Source organism: Felis catus, chromosome A1 (genome assembly GCF_018350175.1).
Source record: "Felis catus isolate Fca126 chromosome A1, F.catus_Fca126_mat1.0, whole genome shotgun sequence".
Taxonomy (NCBI): Eukaryota; Metazoa; Chordata; class Mammalia; order Carnivora; family Felidae; genus Felis; species Felis catus.
This window is the reverse complement of record NC_058368.1, coordinates 5,300,655-5,320,842: the sequence shown is the minus strand read 5'-3', so window position 1 is coordinate 5,320,842 and position 20,188 is coordinate 5,300,655. Positions and strand designations below refer to the sequence as shown.

Sequence of the window (20,188 nt, the reverse complement as noted above, 5' to 3'; positions counted from 1 at the left end):
CTTTCCTTAAATTTAAGGGAAGGTTTATATGGACTGAAATTGTGTTTTGGGAAAAGCTCAGTCTCTCATATCTAAGCGAAACCTACAAAATCTCATGATTTTAAGACATTATGAAATCAAAAAACAAACTGATAGTTTCCAAAGCTCCATTTCAAACAAACAACAACACAGAAACAAAAATAAAAACTAAGTGCAAAGTGAAAAGTGATACCTTTTCCCATCTACGTGCAAGTTTCCAGTGAAGTCATAGAGGTGGCGATTGGGTCCCTCACATTCTATGGTTCCAGATAACTTCATCAATACTTCCCTTGTTTGCATGTCAGCAGTGTGACTCAAACCCTAAAATGTTAAACCAAAAGAGGAACGTGAACACAATCTTCCAGGTTTAGGGACGGCATTCAGCAACCCCACTGTTAATCCGAAAGAAATAATGTATCAGCAAAAATGGAATAACTGGGGAGGCTGACAAATCAAACCACCGGTCCCTCAAGACGGACTCTACAGGCAGCCTTCGCTATAGCAACCTAATGCAAAAGTTTCCAAAGATTTCAGTGAAGTACAAAGTTCAGATTCTACGACTGTGCTGGGAACACCCATGTTCAAGTAACCACGTACTCAAACCCCTTACGGAGTGAACACTCTATCAGTTCTATTTTAACACAAGTCATAAAAACAGAATAAAGTAGCCTTTTAATATAGTATTATATGAGTATCCTATCTAGCACTTAGCAACTCTTCTTTAAACAGAAAAAAAAAAACAAACTACCTAAATCAAATACCTAAGGTAGAAAAGAAAAATACGTGGACAGAACTATCAAATTCAACTTTATGCAGCAGAAAATGTACATGTCAAATGCTTACAGTTTGTACTATATTAAAGACCACTTTTCATTCTAGAATGAAAACATATGGTAAGAGCAGTTTTAAGGCACAGAAATTTCATACCTAATATATAACTCTCTAGAATTAAAGTCTCAGTTAAAACAATAGTGTAAAGTTAGGTACCCACACCTTGTCTACTCCATATCCCCATATAGATGCTGCCCTTTCCACCACGTGACTCAACCTAGCTGACAGGATGTCTTTCCATCTGCACTAACAGGCAGAAATCTAGGACGTAAATTAAGGCAAGATACCCTTCGTGACTCACACTTGGATGAAGCTCACTATTTTAATTTTGCTGTCACTCTGAAGAGGTTCCCTTCAGAATAAAAGCCACATTCTTCCCAGGGATTCCTTTTTTATCTCTAGGAAAAGCACTGACTGGTACAGCGGACCAAATTGGCAATTGGGGGGTCTCCGTAGCAGCACAAGTCTTAAAAGGTAACTTTACCTGACGAATTTTAAGGTTCGTCTCCCCATCCAGATTAGCTGTTTCAACATAACACATCGCCTGAGGTTCACTATGAAGAGAGAAATTTCAAAAGCCAAATGTTAGTAAGATCCCTTCCCCAAATTCCCAGCTCATAAAGTCTCTACTAGAAAGTGTGTCTGCTGACTGGCCCTTCAACCACTTCAGTAGTAACTGACCAGAAAGACCCTCCTCTTTGGGGCTCAACACCAATACCAAGTGGTCTGCCCAATTATCCACCATTATGGGCCCCACATAATGGCTCCTTGACCTTAAACAACAGAAATAACTGAAGAAGAATGAGAAGGGGATTGGTGGGTTGAGGGAAACACAAGATGTTCCAGCTAAGACCCAACTACTGTGTCCGGATGACCCTTAGAGTCTGAGACTCAGTCTGCTCCCGACCAAAAGAGCTACCCTAGGCATAGCCAGAACAAACACATCTCTTGAAGAACGTTACAGCCACCGTTCAGGAATCAAGACACAGGCTTGGCAAGCCTTCCCGGCACCTTTTACTGTGTCAACAGGTAACTTTTTAATCCAAACACCTACTTTTAAGGACAGAACATATGAAGAAGAAGCATGGAAGATACTGTATTCCTACTTCTAATCATAGTGGTTAAGAGAACGGAACCTGCAAGCCACTGGCTGAGTCCAAATCTCCTCTTGCTACATTGGTGGCACGTGTGGACTTGGAAGTTGTTCAATCTTTCTGTTTTCTCATGTAAATAGCAGGGACAGCAAGGGTTTGGGGGATATTAAGTGTGATGACGGACTCAGCGGACAGCTTAGCACAAGGTACAGACTCAAACACTAGTGAGCAGCCTAGGAACACATGGTCAGCTGGGACAATCTCACATTAAAACCAGGTTTTCTGAGGGTTACGGTGAAAATTCACAGCCAAAACTGTCAAATGATCCACATTTCACTATTTCTGCCATTACTAATCAAGAGGGACAAACGTGAATCCTGCCTTATGTGGTATTTTTCCTCCTCTATAGGCCTAGGACTCTATCGTCACACCTTTTAGCTCGAGCAAGACAATTCATGCTAAGGCTTAAAATCCAACATGCGATCAGATCCAATAAAAGCAGCACTGTCTGTAGTCAGAGAAAATGCAAATGGTGTGAGTATCTAGGACTCCCCACAGTACATAAATACAGGAAGTTTTAGTCTCGTCATATAATTTAATGTTGAACTCATGAACAGAAGTTTACTCAGATCCTAATTTTAGCATCCTTTCTTTGATATTCACTTTTATGTATTAAGCCAAGGAGAAGTCAAGGACTACACGGTCCATGATTCAGGTCAGTAGGGATTGGTGATACCTTTCCAGCACGAAACTACGTGGAGAACGTGGCAATGGCATTTGGGTGGAAAGGGGGACAAAACATGGAGAAATAGAGGGGCAACAGATCTATCTGCAGATCGTGTCTATGCTGCGAAAACGGCCCAGATCTCTGAGCAGCTAGTAAAGGAGACCCTAGGTTCCACGGGAAGACTCCTGGCTGGACCCACCAGGAGACTGGTTCTCAGGTCTCAGAGATGCTGCAAGCTGGGTACCATGAAGGAATCACTCCCCTGCTCTGGAATGTTTCCGGTGAGTGACAAATAGCCCACAATAGCTAGGAGACTAAAATGAACCAATAGACATAGAAGAGTTTTGCAAAAGTACACGGGAATGAATAGGAGAAAGAAAACAGGATCAAGGCAGGAAAAAAAAAAAAAAAAGAGGCAAATGACGAGTCACAGAAGAACAGGCCAGAGAGAGACAGAGAGAGACAGAGAGAGAGAGAGAGAGAGAGGGAGGGAGGGAGGGAGGGAGGGAGGGGCTGGTGCCTTGGAGGGTGGAAGCAAAAAGGTGCCTTGTGATTCCCGCAGTCACCATTTAATGCTTTACTGTTCATAACGTTTATTTCAAAAAACGTGCCCATTAGCACAGCTGACCTGGAGGATAGCAGGACCATATCTGCTGGAAGATACTGCCCATTGATGACCTTCACGATGTCTCCCACCGCCACCTAGAAAACCAGGGACAGGGTCAGAGGAGCATGAAAGGCAAGCACAGTGACTAAGGTGGTTAAATATTTGAAGAAAACATTACTATATAATTATGCCCTGAAATTCAAGACACAAGCCCAAATTATTTTCCTTGACAAGAACGGAAGCAAAGTCTTTCACTACAAATGGTAATATGGCCTCTCTGCAGTGGATGCTGAATGAAAAAGAAAAACAAAACAAAAACAGAAAGGGAGAGTAAGGAAACACATGAGTCAGAACAACTATCAAGGTCTCCTTTTCTCATGATGATTCCATCCAGTTGCAAATTCCACCCCTGAACTCTACAACAATCCCATAGCTATACACAGTAGGGGGGGGGGGGGGGGGGGCTGAGCACAGTTCCAGAGCCAGCCTGAAGGCCGGGCTCAAATCCCCCGGCTGGACTCCTCACTGTCCCTATATGACTCCGAGCAAGTGATGTAAACTCCGTGTGCATCTGTGTATATCATGAGGTTCACAGCACATATTTCATGGGGTTATTTTAAGGATCAATTAACACAGATTTTCTCCATTTAACGAACAGGGAAACTGAGGCTCAAAGAGGAATCACACGATCAACATCCCACAGCAGCCAATGAGCGTTAGACCCCAGATTCAAAACCGTGCAACTGGCCCGTGGTCTGAGTGCAAGGCAATACTAAATTCACCCATGAACAGGGCACGAACAGGACCATGAAAGGTCCCCTGGAAACATACCCATGAACAGGACCATGAAAGGTCCCCTGGAAACATACCACATACAACGGGAAAGATTTGTATAGCCTCACTTGCCAAAAAAAAACAAACCAAAAACAAAGTCATAGTCAAAGTCAGAGACCATTTTAGGAAACAGACTGCGCTGGACAGAAGACCCCAAGGTAAGGAAAGAGCCCCTAATCTGCCAACCGTGAACACCATGGCCAAGGGTTTGGAAATCCTTTAAATAACATCACAGAAGCACCCAGATAGGTAGAGTCTGGGCTTTCAAGTCAGGCCGACCTAGGTTCAAATCTGAGACTCACAGACACTAGACAATCTTGGCAAGCCCTTCACCTCTCCGAGCCCCAGCGTCTTCACTTACAAAATGGGGAAAGACCTCGGGGCGCCTGGGCGGCTCAGTCGGTTAAGCGTCCGACCGCAGCTCAAGTCATGGTCTCACGGTTGTGAGTTCGAGCCCAGCGTCAGGCTCTGGGCTGATAGCTCAGAGTCTGGACCCTGCTTTGGATTCTGTGTCTCCCTCTCTCCGCCCCTCCCCTGCTCACTCTCTCGCTCTCTCTCAAAAATAAATAATTTTTTTTTTTTAACTGGGGAAAGACCAACACTTAACCTGGGAGGGCTGATGCAATGACTAAGGACGTATATACAAGCACTCGGCATGTGCTGAGCGCTAGTCTCTACCAGCAGGAGTGACACCAAACGAACACTGTGAGTGTCAAAGTCAGAGATGCCACGATTCTCTGACAGCACGGGAACAAAGGCCGCTCTCAGCACACATTAACAAATTCAAAACTCAAAATGGGCACTAGGTCTTCCTGCTTGTTCTAACACACATTTCTGTTCTCTCGGAAATCAGGAACTTCAAATGGAGTAGTTATGAAAGTGATGCTTATGAAAGAGTGCTGGATCTTGCAGGCTGGGAGAATGCCCCTGACAGGTGCCTGTATCTAACTTTCTAGTAGGAGAAGGAGGGTCTGCTAAACAGGTGTCCTGCCAGTGCTCCTTATCACTTACCAAAGCGTGTGAAGTAAGGAACCGCGCTCAATATAGGGAATGGTGGTAAAAGTTAAATTCCAGAACCACTGTATATCAACCTATCGGCAAAGGGCAGGCACAGAAGTATACCCCGTATTCCATAATAAAGAATATCAGGGGCGCCTGGGTGGCTCAGTCAGTTGAGCGTCCGACTTTGGCTCAGGTCACCATCTCGCGGTGAGTTTGAGCCACGCATCAGGCTCTGTGCCGACAGCTCGGAGCCTGGAGCCTGCTTTGGATGCTGTGTCTCCTTCTCTCTCTGCCCCTCCCTGGCTCACGCTTTGTCTCACTCTGTTTCTCAAAAATAAATGTAAAAAAAATTAAAAAAAAAAAAAAGAATATCAAAGAACAGAGGCTATAGGGCTATCGCGACAACCATCGGTTCAAAGGCAAGGAATGCTTATGAAAATTGAAAATGGTTTTAAACGTAAACGCGTGTTATGTGAAGAGTTTAACTGCATAGAAAAAAAAATCAGAAGCACTTAGTTAAAAATGAGAAAGGAAACCTGCTCATGTTTTCATAAGAAAAAGGCAGTGGCATTTTTGTGAACCCGGTGGGAGGACAGGGGAATTAGGGCTCCCCCCCCATCTTAGTTATTTCCATACAGAGGCATTTGTAGCCCACTGACAAAGTACTAAGAAGTTTCATGTGCATGAAAAATGACTTCGCTGGAAATGTGTTTGAAAATGGTTTTCTATTTGGTGTTCTTATGCCTGGTTGGCTCCTGCGCGTGTGACGCTACCCAGAATGAGAATTCTTAAGGCGAGACAGAGCCCCCCCTCTGAACCCCTGAATCCACTCTAGCCTCAGGGGGTTTCTCAAGTCTCTGATTTTTGAAGGACAAGCTCAAAGGTCTCCTCAAGTCAACCAAAGCTCTCGAGAGGCACAGAAGAGCTTTCACTACTCAGCTACAGCCCAGGGACTTGCCGACTCCGGCTTTACCGTTCCAGGTGGGAGTTTCATGGCTCTGGGAAGCTTAAAGATCGCTTCCCCTGTCTTCTCCCCTATTCTCAATCTTGCTCTGAGCCACTGTGTAGGTGTGCCCGCCTTTCCCGCCCACCCACCTCCGTCTGTCCTGAAGAGCATTTCCCTCTCCAAACAGTTACCTCCCGTTCATCCTTCGCAAGAACACCAGCGCACCCCGTGAGAGAAGCCTCCGCTCCTCTGAACTGCTGGACTAGTAGTCCCTCCCGTATGTTCCGCAAGCCCGCCCCTACACGGAGCTCAGTACGTGCACTGCATTCTATTCAGCTGCCTGCCGCTCCCACTACCCGTGGGGGTGCTGGGGCAGGAGTCTGGACCCGCCGCAGCGGCCTCACCTGGGAACTTATTACAAATGCAAATTCGAGGGCCCTGTGGAAATTCAGAATCAGACATTTTCTTAAGACTACAGCCCGGGCAGCAGTCAGCGTTAGGGCAGCTGGGATGCCCCACACCAAGGCTGAGAACCACTGTAGGCCGTTTCTCAAGGGCAGGGGCCATGCTGTACTGTTTTTTGCATTCGCCAGAGCCTAACACCGTCTCTAGTACATGCTAAGAGCTCCATTTAAACAAGCACAAGTGTTTTAAATGAAATTTAAAAATGTATGTGGCAAAGCATAGAAGAGCTATTTGGTTTGGGATTTTTTTCTAACTTCAAATGTGTGTGTGGGAAACCGTAGCAAGCTTTAGGGGTCAGTGGGGCCATCCCCTCCTGGACCCAGAATTCAGAGATCATCACTCCATTTTCTACTGTTTCGAGTAAACATCCCAAATCCAGATCACTGTTCATGGCTATCTGGGGCGGGGGAAGAGGCGGGGGCGGGCAATAGGAATCTTAGAGAAACAGAGGCCATTCCTAAGTGCAGTGGAAATCCTTGAACCCCCCCACCCCCACCCCACAGCACTGGGAGGAGCATTTCTAACCTGTGAAGTCAAGAATTTCAAACCACTTGACCAAGAGTCACAGACTTCCAAGTAAGAGGGAGGTCGATTAGTATTTGCAATACAGGATTTCTAGATTGCTACCAAGGTTAAAGTGTTATCACAAAACACTATAAAGGGACTTAATACTTCTCTTGGAACAAAAAAAAAAAAAAAAACAAAAAACTAAACTGAGGGCTGCAGGCACTATATCACAGACATTTTGCAAAGTAAAAAATTCTAGAGGCATTTTTTTAAAAAAGGGTTTTTTTAATGTTTATTCAGTTTTGAGACAGAGAGAGACACAGCACGAGTTGAAGAGGGGCAGAGAGAGAGAGAGGGAGACACAGAATCCGAAGCAGGCTCCAGGCTCTGAGCTGTCGGCACAGAGCCCGACGCGGGGCTGGAACCCACGAACTGTGAGATCACGACCTGAGCCGAAGTCGGACGCTTAACCGACTGAGCCCACCAGGCGCCCCTAGAGGCATTTTTAACCACTGCTTATTAAATGTGTAACAGGAGAAACTATCGTTAAGTTAGCCCTCTAAAACGCAGTTTCCTTTTGAAATCATGTTAATCAGCTTCAAATTCTGAAGTCATGAGAGTCACCCCCAAAAAGTATCTTATGACCACTAAGATGGTCCAGGTCAAACAGAGGATCACTTCAAAAGCTAATTTTATCAGGTGCAAGATACCCAGATGGCACAGCGTATTTCTTCTAGGTTTTCTATTCATCACCATGAACTGCCAAGAAACGCTCACCAGCCCCAAACCCTCCCAACCTCAGGTTTCCAGGGACACGGAGGCAAACCTTGTCAGTATCGTCAAGTTAAGACTTTGGTTGTGCCACCCAACTTCAGGACTGAAACAACACTGGTCTCCAACCCCCACTCCATCTATTTATGTTCTACAGTCAATCTTAAACCCAAAACTCTTCCCACCAAAGATGTTAGAAGCGAGACTCTCCGAAGTTAGAAAATCTTTAAAAAACTGGTTTTAGGTTAGGAGAACAGAGACCAGGGAGAAGGTCTCTTGGATTGGAGTTAGAAGCTAGAGACTGCTTTGATATTCTAGAAATATCCATCGGGAGCAACGAATTTCACAACTGAACTGACACCGTGGGTACTTTCCAGAAGACAGCGGGGAACAGAGCCAACAAGGAGCAGTTCTAAGTAAACCTCGTGGGAAACTCCACAATGTAAAACTTACATTGGAAAGGACTGATGTCTTAACCTGAACTTTATCTACTGCAATCAATACTAACAATTAATTCTAAGTCCCCAAGCCAGTACTTTCCGGCATATCTTTAAAATTCGTTTTTACCTCTTTCCACATAACGGTATGCCACATACCATTCCTTAACACTGAAAAAGAAAAAAAAATGTTTCAATCAACATCGGTGATAATCAAAATAAAACCAGCTTTCCAAAATCTAAAAGGCTCCTTTTACAATTCCACTTGTTACTTCCAACATGATCATATCGTTAGACATAAAGGTATACCACACCACTCCCCAAAATGGAGCCCAAATCTGTGTCCCATATGTAGGTTAATGCGTACACATAAGTATAGATATATGCATGTAAGTTAAATCTTGTCCTGTTTATCCCAGAAGAAAAATAGCACCCTGTTGTTACCAGATGTAAACACACACACACACACACACACACACACACACACACATCTAACGTTCTAGAAATCAATAGAGTAAAAGAGAGAGGTAGGACGCAATTACAAATCAAGGATGTGAATTCTTGGACATAAAATATGTCTAGCTCCTGAAAACTACCACCTTTTTGAAAATACACCAATTCTGTTCAAATCTTAAGAGCCAGGACTCACTTTTGTTGGACTGGTTTGTAATTTTGCTCCTGAAAATGTTTTATAGATCACTTCCCTCGACTTATCTCGGTACCATTAGCTACTAATTTAAAATGCCTTAAATGCAGGTCTTAGGTTTTCCAGGGGAAAAAGGGACTCAGCCTGGCGTCTTACCTATCGTTTTCTTTTTGTTAACTGCATTGTCTGCCTTATGCCGCTTCTGTTACAAGAAAGAAAGAACGTTCTTAGATTCAAAAGTTCCAAATGAATAATTGAAACAACAAACAATAGATCAGGAAAGAAACAGGACACGAGGAAACCGACTGGCAGCAACATTAATGCTATAAAATTCAGCTCGGTGGTTTGTGACCCAGCGTCGCTTGAATTCAGTAGATAAATGTAGCAAATGTGGATGCAGGTGTCAACCATGACCTTTTGGCTCCAACAAGGAGCGAGCACTCTGAAGTATGAAACTTCTCACTCCTTGTTTGTTTTAGGCTCGACTAAAAAATTACTCAGGATGATAAACCCAACAACAACCGAATTCATTTTATTGGTAAAGTACTTCAGGCACAAAGTACGTTTCCTTTGATTTGTATTCCATTCATTTGTTTCCCGATTCCCAGAAAAATGTACGTGTGTGTGAGTGTATGTGTGTGTGAGAAGGAGAGAGCCACAGACACTGCAGGGGGTGGGGTGGGGTGGGAGGAAGGGAGGGAGGGAGGGAGAAGGAGAGAGAGAGAGAGAGAGAGAGAGAGAGAGAGAGAGAGAGAGAGAGAGAGAGAAATGGGTTGAGGGAGTGAGGAGTGGAGAGGAAGAGAAAGACTATGCAGACAAGACCACAGGTGGAGAGAGAAAAGGGGAGAAAGCATGAATACGGCTGTAGCCAATGAACTTGGAAATACACGGAGATTAATATGAGGGAAAGACTCATAAAAGTACCTCAGCCACAGCCAGCCCAATGCCGCAATAGTAGGCAGCAATATAATCCTTTCACTACCCAAATTAACAAGCTCTAAAGCAGGACACAAGGAACATTAGTGATGAAAATCAAAGAGGGGCCTCAGAGCTAACATTAGAAAATAGAGTTTGAACCACTTCTGTGCCGTTGGATTTAAGACACTGTGTGTCCACGTTCCCTCCCCAAAAACACCATCGTGGGCCTTGACAGGCTAGTTAAGCTGTCGACCAGTTTCCTGTCTTCAACAAAAAACCCAAAGCAACAGATAAGTTATAAGCTATATAACTTATACAACATTTTTATTGTATGAAAGCAAAAACTTACAAAATCTTCTACAATCTCTTTGATGCCTGCGATTGTTAAAATAATGATCAATGGCACCAGGGTGGTGTATCTTCCTGTTGGAGATACATCTGGAATTTGCTGTAAGAGACCAAAAGAGGGAAGCTGACAAAATTAAGATTTTTAAATGAAAATCCTCTCTATGTAAAAGAAAATAGGACACTCACCACTCTTTGAAGTTCTGTTCCACTTGTTAAACCAAAATGATTACATTTTAAAAACTAAGTACATGTTTTACTTATTTTAAGAATTTTATCCAACATTGTTATGTGTTTAGAACAGAAAGAGGGTTAAAAGTATCACCCGAGGGCCATTTTTCAAGGCGTCTTTTCAGTAACTGCCACTGTCCTCCCAGCAATATCTAGATAAGTCTCCCTTTATGCAAAGATCATGTTTCTTCATGGAAACAATGATTGGATAAGGGGACAAATTACATCCAAGCATCATGACACTTTTTCAGTTACGTGACCTTTGAGCAAAGTCTCATTTTGCATGTAGTTAGCATTATGAATTTTAAATAACTTTTTTAAAAACATTACCTGTAATAAGGCAATGAAGAGGAAGAAGGCGTTAGCAGCTCTTCTAATCTGCTCATACAAGAATCGAGGTAGAAACGTCAACACGCTGTACTTGGCCGTACTGAAAGGACAAAGAAAAATGATAGCGTCGGTTACAAACCTAAGTTCTAAAAAGCAAGAAGATGAAGTTTCAAGAATTTTACAAGTGGTTTTAAAAATAAAGTATTTCAAACTTCAGGACAAGAAAATTGCCATGCTGGCCCTTTACAAAATCTTGTAAAAGGACACACCTGACAAGAAAATCTTCCAATGGGATCTTTGTTTTCAAATTTAGACATATTTACTATTCACACGGTGTGAGCAGGGAAATTTGTCCACCTTCTGGGAGCTATAGTAAGCACATCAAGAATATTAGTTAAAGGAAGACATGTCTCAAGGATCGCAAAACAGAAAGAGGTACACATTCCACATACAGAAGATACGAACACTGAAGTAGATAGAAATACCTTGGGTAATTCACACAAGCGGGGTAGAATTATTACTCCATGATTTGTGATGCATGATAGTTCTTAACAGAAAGCCATCGATTCAATGCAGCAAGTTAATTCCATAAAGTATGCCCTGGGTACCAGGAAGGTATCCCTCTGGATACCTACCACAGGTGGGAGCTTTATTTTTGGTCAACCACACCTGAAAAATCTCCATTCCTATCACATCCTTTACTCACGCTTGCTTGGAACTGTTTTCCAGTTTTACTAAGAAATAATTGATATGCATCACTGTATAACTTAAGGTGCACAGCATGATGCTCTGATTTACATCTATCGTGAAGTGGTTATCACAACAGGTTCAGCCAACACCCGTCTTCTCATATGGGCACAAGCGAACTTTAACTTTCATATCTACCATACAGCAGCGGTAGCTATCGCCATCATGTTGTACGTTACATTCCTTGTACTTGTTTATCTCCTAACTGGAAGTTTGTAACTTTTGGCCACCTTATCCAATTTCCTTCCTCCCACCCTCCACTTCTGGTAATTACAGGTTTCATCTTTTTCTAGGAGTTTGGGTTTGGATTCTTTAGATTCTACGTGTGAGATCATGCATTATGTCCTCTTTTTCTGATTTACTTCACTTACTTCACATGCCTTCGGGGTCTAGCCACATCTCAAATGGTAGGGCTCCCTCATTTTCTGTGGCTGAGTAATATTCCACTTTATGTATATACCACAACTTCTTCATCCATTCACCCATCAACAGACAGGCTGTTTCCATGTCTTGACTAAACAGTGCTGCTATATTGCCCAAAGTTGAACTGATGGGTCATAGGGTAGTTATATTTAATTCTGTGAGGAAACGCCATACTGTTCCCCCCAGTGGCTGCACCCGTTTATATCTCCACATCCATGCCAGCATTTGTTATCTTTTTTTGATGCTGGCTATCCAAATACGTGTAATGTGATAGGGTCCTTATGGTTTTAATTTGTATTTCTCTAATGACTAGTGATGCTGAGCATCTTTTCATGTGCCTATTGGCTTTTCGTCTATCTTCTTTGGAGAAGTGCCTATTCGGGTCCTTTGCCCATTTTTCAACTGACATTTCTTTCCATCGAGTTGTAGGAGTCTTTTATGTATGTTATATACTAGCCCCTTATCAGATACTTGGTTTGCAAATGCATTTTCCCCATTCCACAGATTCTCTTTTCACTTTATTGATGGTTTCTCTGGCTGGGCGGAAGCTTTTGACTTGGAGGTAGTCCCACTTGTTTTTTATTTTGTTGCTTGGGTTTCAGGGGTCACATCCAAAAAATCATCACGAAAACCCACGCCAACGAGCTTGTTTCTATGTTCTCCGGCAAGAGTTTCATGGCTTGCGGTCTTACGCTTAAGTCTTTACTTCAAGTTAAATTTTTGTAAGTGGTGTAAGATGGGGGTCTAGTTTCATTCTTTGACATGTGAGTATCCAATTATCCCAGCACCTTATTGAAAAGATGGTCTCTTCTCCCTTGAGAATTCTTGGCTCCCTCTCCAAGTATCGGTGGACCATATATACTCGGGTTTATCTCTGGGCTCTTGATTCAGTTCTGTTGATCTATTTGTCTGTTTTTATGCCAAGACCATACTGTCGTGAGGACTATGGCTTTAGAGTATAGCGTTAACTTAGGAAGTGTAATGCCTCTCACTGTGTTCTTCCTTCTCAGAATTTCTTTGGCTATTTAGGGTCTTTTGTGGTTCCATATCATTTTAGCAGTGTTTTTTCCACTTCTGTAAAAAATGCCACTAGATCTCGATAAAAATTGTATTGAATCTGTAGATGTCCCCATTTTTGTTTCCACCTGCGACATCCTCTCTCACCCAAATGGTCTCTCCGTAACTAAACTGCCCTTCCCATCTTATATATGCCATTAAATTTGGTCAAATCACAGACTCTTTCCTCCAAGCCCACAGGATGGTGTTTGTCCCTACATTATATGGTCTCTGCTTTGCTCTGTATTATATTTATCCATCCCCAAAATAGATTCTGGGAACATTAAGATGCTTACTTCAACTTCATATGTTCCCACTACATAGCAGATAATCAATGAACAATGAAATAATCCAAAGGCATAAAGTGAGAAGCTGAAGGGGCCAAATGAACCAGATTTCCTTTGGCTGCTCAAAGGCTTACCAACAAGAAGTACCCGCTTGACTCCTAGTTTGCCTTCTGAAGACCTAATTCTGAGCCAACTCTTTTTTTTAAATTGTCTTTTTTAAATATTTCTTTAAACTTTAAGTTAGGGGATATACAGTGCAATGCTGGTTTCAGAAGTAGAAAACTCAATGATTCATCACTTATATAACACCCAGTGCTCATCACAAGTGCCCTCCATAATACCCATCACCAATCTAGCCCATCTCCTACCCACCTCCCTCCATCAACCCTGTCTGTTCTCCATCATGAAGAATCTTTTGTGGTTTCCCTTTCTTCTCTTTATCCCCCCCCCTTATATGTTCATCTGTTTCTTAAATTCTACCTATGAGCAAAATCATATTTGTCTTTCTCTGACTTATTTCACTTCGCATTAATACATTCTAGCTCTATCCACGTCATCACAAATGGCAAGATTTCATTCTTTTTGATGGCTGAGTTATATTCCATGGTGTGTGTGTGTGTGTGTGTGTATACATATATACCCCATCTGCTTTATCTATTCATCAGTCGATGGACATTTAGGCTCTCTCCATAGTTTGGCTATTGTTGATAATGCTGCTATGAACATCGGGGTGCATACACCCCCCTTTGAATCTGTATTTTTGTATCCTTTGAGTAATACCTAACAGTGCAACTGCTGGATCATGGGGTAGTTCTATCTGAGCCAACTCTTAACTGAAATATATGACAGCAAGATTATCCAGCAGAACAACACAACACACAAATACACAACAAATCAGAAACACCAAAATAGAAGAGCAAATGCCTCAGGAGACAGAACACTAGGGGCATATATACTGCTATAAGTCCCAACAACAAAATAATAAAGCCAGGCAACTCAAAAAATATAGCATCTTAAGGTCACTTGGGGAAACAGGAGACTGTCCCATGTACCATTTACTGCTACTGTCTCAGAAAAGATCATCCCCATGGTACATCAGCCTTGTGTTTCACAATACACACTGGAGTCATCCTCAGAATTATTTTTAGCCTTCGTCTGCTTACAGTATTAAATATACATATAGACAATTACATGAAAACCACTTCTAAGACCGTTCAAACTTAAAGATTCTGACACTTGAAGGGATATCACTCAACTAGCTAGAAAATACGTTTGCATGGAGCCCCCATTCATTTATGTAGCCCGTTGGGGTATAAGACGTCACTGTAAAATTTTGCCAGACAGAACAAACTAGCTGCAATCAAGCTCATTAAAGAGTAGGGAAAATATATCAAGTTCACGTACACGACAGTACATGTTGTATAAAGTTACGGTATAAAGTTCTCTTAACTACAGTTTAGAGGACAAATTCAAACAGAACATCACGTATTCCTTTATGGTGTACTGACCACTGAAACAAAGCAAACAACATTTGTCATAAAGAAAACAGGAAAATTCACATACTTGAAGACGAAAAAGCATCTTATAAAGTAGTGTGACTATAAACCCCAGATTGCATCTGTATGGAACAGACACACTCACACTGACGGTACACGACCCCGTCTATGCGTGAACGTTTCCCAGTTCAGTAAGATACTAAGTGTGCGTAAGAGGACCCACCTGTCTCTGAAATGCCGTAAAGGTCTGGAGTAGACAGAGATCCCATTTATGTGAGAAAACCAAAGGTAAGATGTGGGAGGAAAACATACTAACTTTTATTCTAGTCAGACTAGAAAAGTGAGTCTAAGATATTTTCATACTGAAACAGGATGAGTGTAATCAGTAATTCAGAGAAACCGACATGGGTCTAAGAGATGGCTACTGCGTAGCCTGAAAACAATCGTCTTGACAGACAACCCTGATGTGTCCTGGCACAGATTTAGAGACACACAACTACAACCCGCTAAAGGCAAGCACCTCAAAATCCTTCCACCAGAAGAGTTTAGGGTAGTGCCTCCCCAACTTAAAGATGCATATAAATTGCTGGGGGACCTTGTTAAAATGGATTCGTTGGGGTTCTCCAGAGAAACAGAAGCAACAGAAGTGTATACACAGAGACAGGGAAAGAGAGATGTTAAGGAACTCGCCCAATTGTGGAGGCTTGACAAGTCCAAAGTCTGCAGGGTGGACCAGCCGACCGGAGACCCAGGGGAAGATCTAACGTGCTCTTTCACGTCTGATGGCTGTCTGATGGCGGAATTCCTTCTCGTCCAGGAAAGGCAGACTTCGTTCTGTTCAGGCTTTCCACTAACTGCATGAGGCCACCCAAAGTAGAGGATCATCTGTATTCACAGTCTACCAATTTAAATGCTAATCTCATTCAAAAACACCTTCACAGAAACATCTACAATAATGTTTGACCAAACACCTGGGCACCACGGCCGGGTCAAGTTGCACGTAAAACTAACCAATACGTGCACGTTCTGACTCGGTAGGTCTAGAGTGGGCCTGTGATTCTGCATTGCCAACAAGTTCCCAGTGAGGTCAACGGTGCTGGTCCAAGGACCATACCCTGACCGGCAACCACCCTTGAACAGGTAGCTTTGCTCAAATCTCCTTTTTGAAGTCAGTCCAGGTGAACACTACAACACCTAACAAGGAGGAGAGACATCTACCATCCGGTCCCCGTACCAGAGTTAAGAACCATACACAGGGTGAAACGGGCCAATTAAGGAGGTTCCCAAAAGAAGCATCCGTTCACCCAGGTGAACGAGTCGGCCCCAAAAGATGCCCACTCAAACCACACGTCAGCACGCCTGCGGACATGGCTGTTCACGGCAAGGACGGGCACTGGCTCCAAGCACCATAGGTAGTTAGCACATCGTAGAGCCTGGGGAATGGGGAGAAGTGACCAGGAGAAAACAGGCATTTCCTGTGGTTCACTCGGATTCCCTCTAAACATGTTAGAGCAGCGTCTGCCAAAACTGGGCGACGTGAGCAATGACCAGGGGCTCGTCAAACATCCGTCCGACCTTCCTTCCACGGATATTCACTGAGCCCCATCCGGGTACTAGCACTGTGTCAGGCACCACAGGGAACCGACCGGTCAAAACTGCATACCCTCATGGGAATTACATTCTAGAGGAAAAAGGAGCTTGAAAACAAAACAGGACAGAATAGATGTGATAAACACCGTGGAGGAAAATCAATCGGGGAAGAGGGACACAGAAGTACGCGAGCGGGGCCTGGGGAAAGGGGGTTGATCCTCAACGGCAAGATCAGCACATGTTTCACCAAGAAGGTGAAGGCTGCGCTAAGCCCTGAGGGAGGTGAAGCAGCAGAAACATCCACGTGGGCACAGCAGGGAAGAGCACCACAGAAGCAGGGAACAGCAAGGGCAAAGCGGGGAGTGTGAGCGCTCCCGTGGTTCCTTCCGTGGGAGACGCAGGGAAGGGCCAACGTGGGCGGAACCACGCGCAGAAGTACGGACAGACCACTTGAGTCAGACACCGGCCTTTTCATCTCGAGAACCTGAGGTCTCTGGATTCCAAGAAGACAAGAGCTGACAACTGCAGCAACCTGCAAACCCCCTCCCCTGGGGAAACCTGGCTCAGCAGGGGTCACGTGTCTGGGGGGGGGGGGCACGCTCCCCTTGGGCACTCTTAGCACCTGGAGAGTCTGGGAAACGACCCCTACAGGAAACAGGGCCTGGCAAACACGTGGGTCTGGAGCTACACCGGCCACACATCACAAAGCATTCCAGAAGTCTCATCGCCTGAACTCAGCACAAAAAACCCAGACACGGGGCGCCTGGGTGGCTCAGTCGGTTAAGCGGCCGACTTCAGCTCAGGTCATGATCTCGCGGTCCGGGAGTTCGAGCCCCCGCGTCGGGCTCTGTGCTGACAGCTCAGAGCCTGGAGCCTGTTTCAGATTCTGTGTCTCCCTCTCTGTCTGACCCTCCCCCGTTCATGCTCTGTCTCTCTCGGTCTCAAAAATAAATAAACGTTAAAAAAAAAAAAAAAAAAAAGAAAACCCAGACATGACGCTTGAGTTAGGATTTTCTGGCTGTGAGAAACACCAAAATTGACAACTGGTCTCTAAAGGCAAATCTAAAACGCAGTAACTAATCCAAGTGTAACTTCCCCCTAAAACGAGCCTCCAGAAACCCAGAAATTAAACTAGCTTAACACTCAACTTTGAAATGGGAGCAGTAAATCCCCCTTAGGTATACACACAACCAAAAGGATGGACCAATGGACAGCAAAGCCTATGGCCTTCCCCATCTAGCACGGACTCCTGATGCTTTGCCAACCAACACCCCCCCCCCCAATTATGTTCAGGAAATCCTCTCCAGTATAGAAATCCCTGCCGATAAACAGGGCTAGGACCACTTCACTAAAAACGCTCACGTCATCTTCCTGAACTATTACAATTCCACCAGTTGCAAAGCTCATAGGAGAACACTATTTTCAACACTTTTGAAAATCTCTATTTTCAACACTCTTCCTGTTTCTTCTTCCATAGCTGGGGAAAAAGTGCAAGATACTGCCTTATCTCATAGCCTGTCCCCAGAATGTAGTAATTGGACCTGGGCTAGTGGTATAAGTAACACACTTCTTCATAGCACTTTATGACAGCTGACACAGACCTTCTTAGCATGTTCTTTTCTGTAACACATAACGCATCATTCAATAAATGCCTCTGGGCACAAAGCGTTTATTTCAATACTTCGATGAAAATGTGGCCAGGGGAGAAGAGAACGGAGACACAACAACATTTTGAGCACAAAGCACGCTGCCAGGCAAATCTTCGCCCATGGACAACTCTGAGATACGCAGTTCCAAATGCAAGACACCGGTTGCTTATAGCTACTATCTCCAGATGTAGCATCACTGAGAAGTAGGTTTGGTTCAATTGCTTTACCTGAAAACCTGCGAACTTTGAGATCAAATCAAAGGAAGGGAAGCTGGGAGACTCTCATTCAAAGCAAAGCGAAAAGGACCGCCTTCAAGGAGATTCTATCTTGAATAAAAAGAAACACCAACTATCATGAAAATACCTGACCTCGACACCAACAGGTACAGGAGTCACAAACGAAGCCCAATCCTACTGCCGCCCCAGGACCAGCAAAACAGGTCGAAGTCTGTTGCATGTAATTCTACCTTTGGCCCTGCACTCAGAATTCACGATGTTCTTTCCAAACCCAAGGAAATAAACCCAATCAAAAGGGATATTTAAGGCTGCTCTGGGGGCTGACATACCACAAGTCAAACAAGGTGTGACAGGACTCTGAAACAGAGTCATCAAAGTAGAAGCACCTAAAGCCTGCAGAGGTTCCATGGAAGCAGGGGTATCGCTCGTCCCAGGAGGAGGTTAAAACTAGTCAAAAAAGGTCACTTCCCAAGTAGGCAGAGCCTAGGAACTCCAAAGATGAGCCAGGTCTACATGGGATCCTAGCCACGGATAAACAGGAAAATCAGCAGGAGGTGTGGTGAGGAGTACGCAGGGTTCACTAGTGTGGAATGCACAAAAAGTTCACCAAGGTCTGGATGATAAAGCAAAATCTGTCAGTCCTGTGTGCTACGAAGAGTCCAAGAAGTTTACGGATATCAAAACCCAAGGTGAGCGATATCATTTTTGTGACTCACACGTACCTGCAAACCTTCATTCAAATGTTTAAGTTTAACTCAAGCTTTTCTGCTAGGTCTTCTGCACTTTCTGGTATGCATGAGGAACCATGTATACAGCTCAACTTTTCATAAAGTGCACACACCCGTGTAGTTGCCTACCTGAAACTTCACAGAGACATGAGGAACAGAGCATTTTATTAAAGCCCCACACATAAAGGCTCAATCCAAAAAGGACCTGGTTTCGGGGCACCTGGGTGGCTCAGTCGGTTGAGCATCCGACTTCGGCTCAGGTCACGATCTCACGGTTGGTGGGTTCGAGCCCTGTGTGGGGCTCTGTGCTGACAGCTCGGAGCCTGGAGCCTGCCTCAGATTCTGTGTCTCCTTCTCTCTCTGCCCCTCCCCAATTCGTGCTCTATGTCTCTCAAAAATAAACATTAAAAAAAAACGTTAAGGACCTGGTTTCTGACTCACAACTGTTAAATGGACACACACATTTATCATCCTCATCCACCCAGGCACCATAAATTAGAAAGGAATGTAAAAATATACAACCATGTTTTTCAAAATGAGAAATGGAATCATCAGCAGGGGAGATTTTTTTTTTTTTTTTTCCTAAAATAGACTCCTGTCTGCTTTTGGCGAGAAAGCTGGGCACGTGCCTCTAGGAGCCGCAGCAAGGGAACACCTCCAGAGGGCAACACTGCTTGGGGAAAGGCCCTGGGCTGAGACAGAAGAACAGGTTCTACTTTGAGAACTATTTTCTGAGAAGATAAGTCAGTCCATTTTTGAGAGAGTAATAATTCAGTTCTAGCAAGAGGGTCACTGCATTAGTCAGGATTCTCCAGAGAAACAGAACCAACAGGATGTATATGTAGAGAGAAAGAGAGAAAGAGAGAGAGAGAGAGAGAGAGAGAGAGAGAGAGAGAGAGAGAGAGAGAGATTATAAATTGTTCACAAGATTATAGATTCTGACAAGTCCCTAACCCTCGGTCAGCAAGCTGGACATCCAGTAGTGGAACTCCAGTCTGAAGGCAGGAAAAAAAAAAAAAAAAGACGCTGTCCCAGTTCAAAGGCTGTCAGGCAGGAGGGGCTCCCACTTTACTCAGCCTTATGGCTCGATTTAGACCTTCAATTGATTGGATGAAGCCCACCCACACTGGGGAAGGCAATCTGCTTTACCGTATGATCCAAATGTTAATATAATCCAAAATCACCCTCACAGAAACACGCAGAATAATATTTGACCGAACATCTGGGCACTCCATGGCATATACGTAAAATGAACCATCACCATTAC

The 20,188-nt window shown here is 43.9% G+C and overlaps 1 protein-coding gene across 12 annotated transcripts in view; it reads right to left on the bottom strand.

Moving 5' to 3' along the window:
• ATP8A2 (ATPase phospholipid transporting 8A2) overlaps nt 1–20,188 on the bottom strand; it is a 633,649-nt gene that overhangs the window by 481,067 nt on the left and 132,394 nt on the right. For all 12 annotated transcript variants that reach the window (XM_006927173.5, XM_023250034.2, XM_019820599.3 and 9 more), the window contains exons 3-9: nt 10,710–10,809; nt 10,153–10,251; nt 9,042–9,087; nt 8,370–8,410; nt 3,299–3,372; nt 1,334–1,403; nt 212–339 (exon numbers count right to left, since the gene is read on the bottom strand). In XM_006927173.5, the coding sequence (XP_006927235.1) occupies nt 212–339; nt 1,334–1,403; nt 3,299–3,372; nt 8,370–8,410; nt 9,042–9,087; nt 10,153–10,251; nt 10,710–10,809 (558 nt within the window). The remainder of the gene's footprint in view (nt 1–211; nt 340–1,333; nt 1,404–3,298; nt 3,373–8,369; nt 8,411–9,041; nt 9,088–10,152; nt 10,252–10,709; nt 10,810–20,188) is intronic.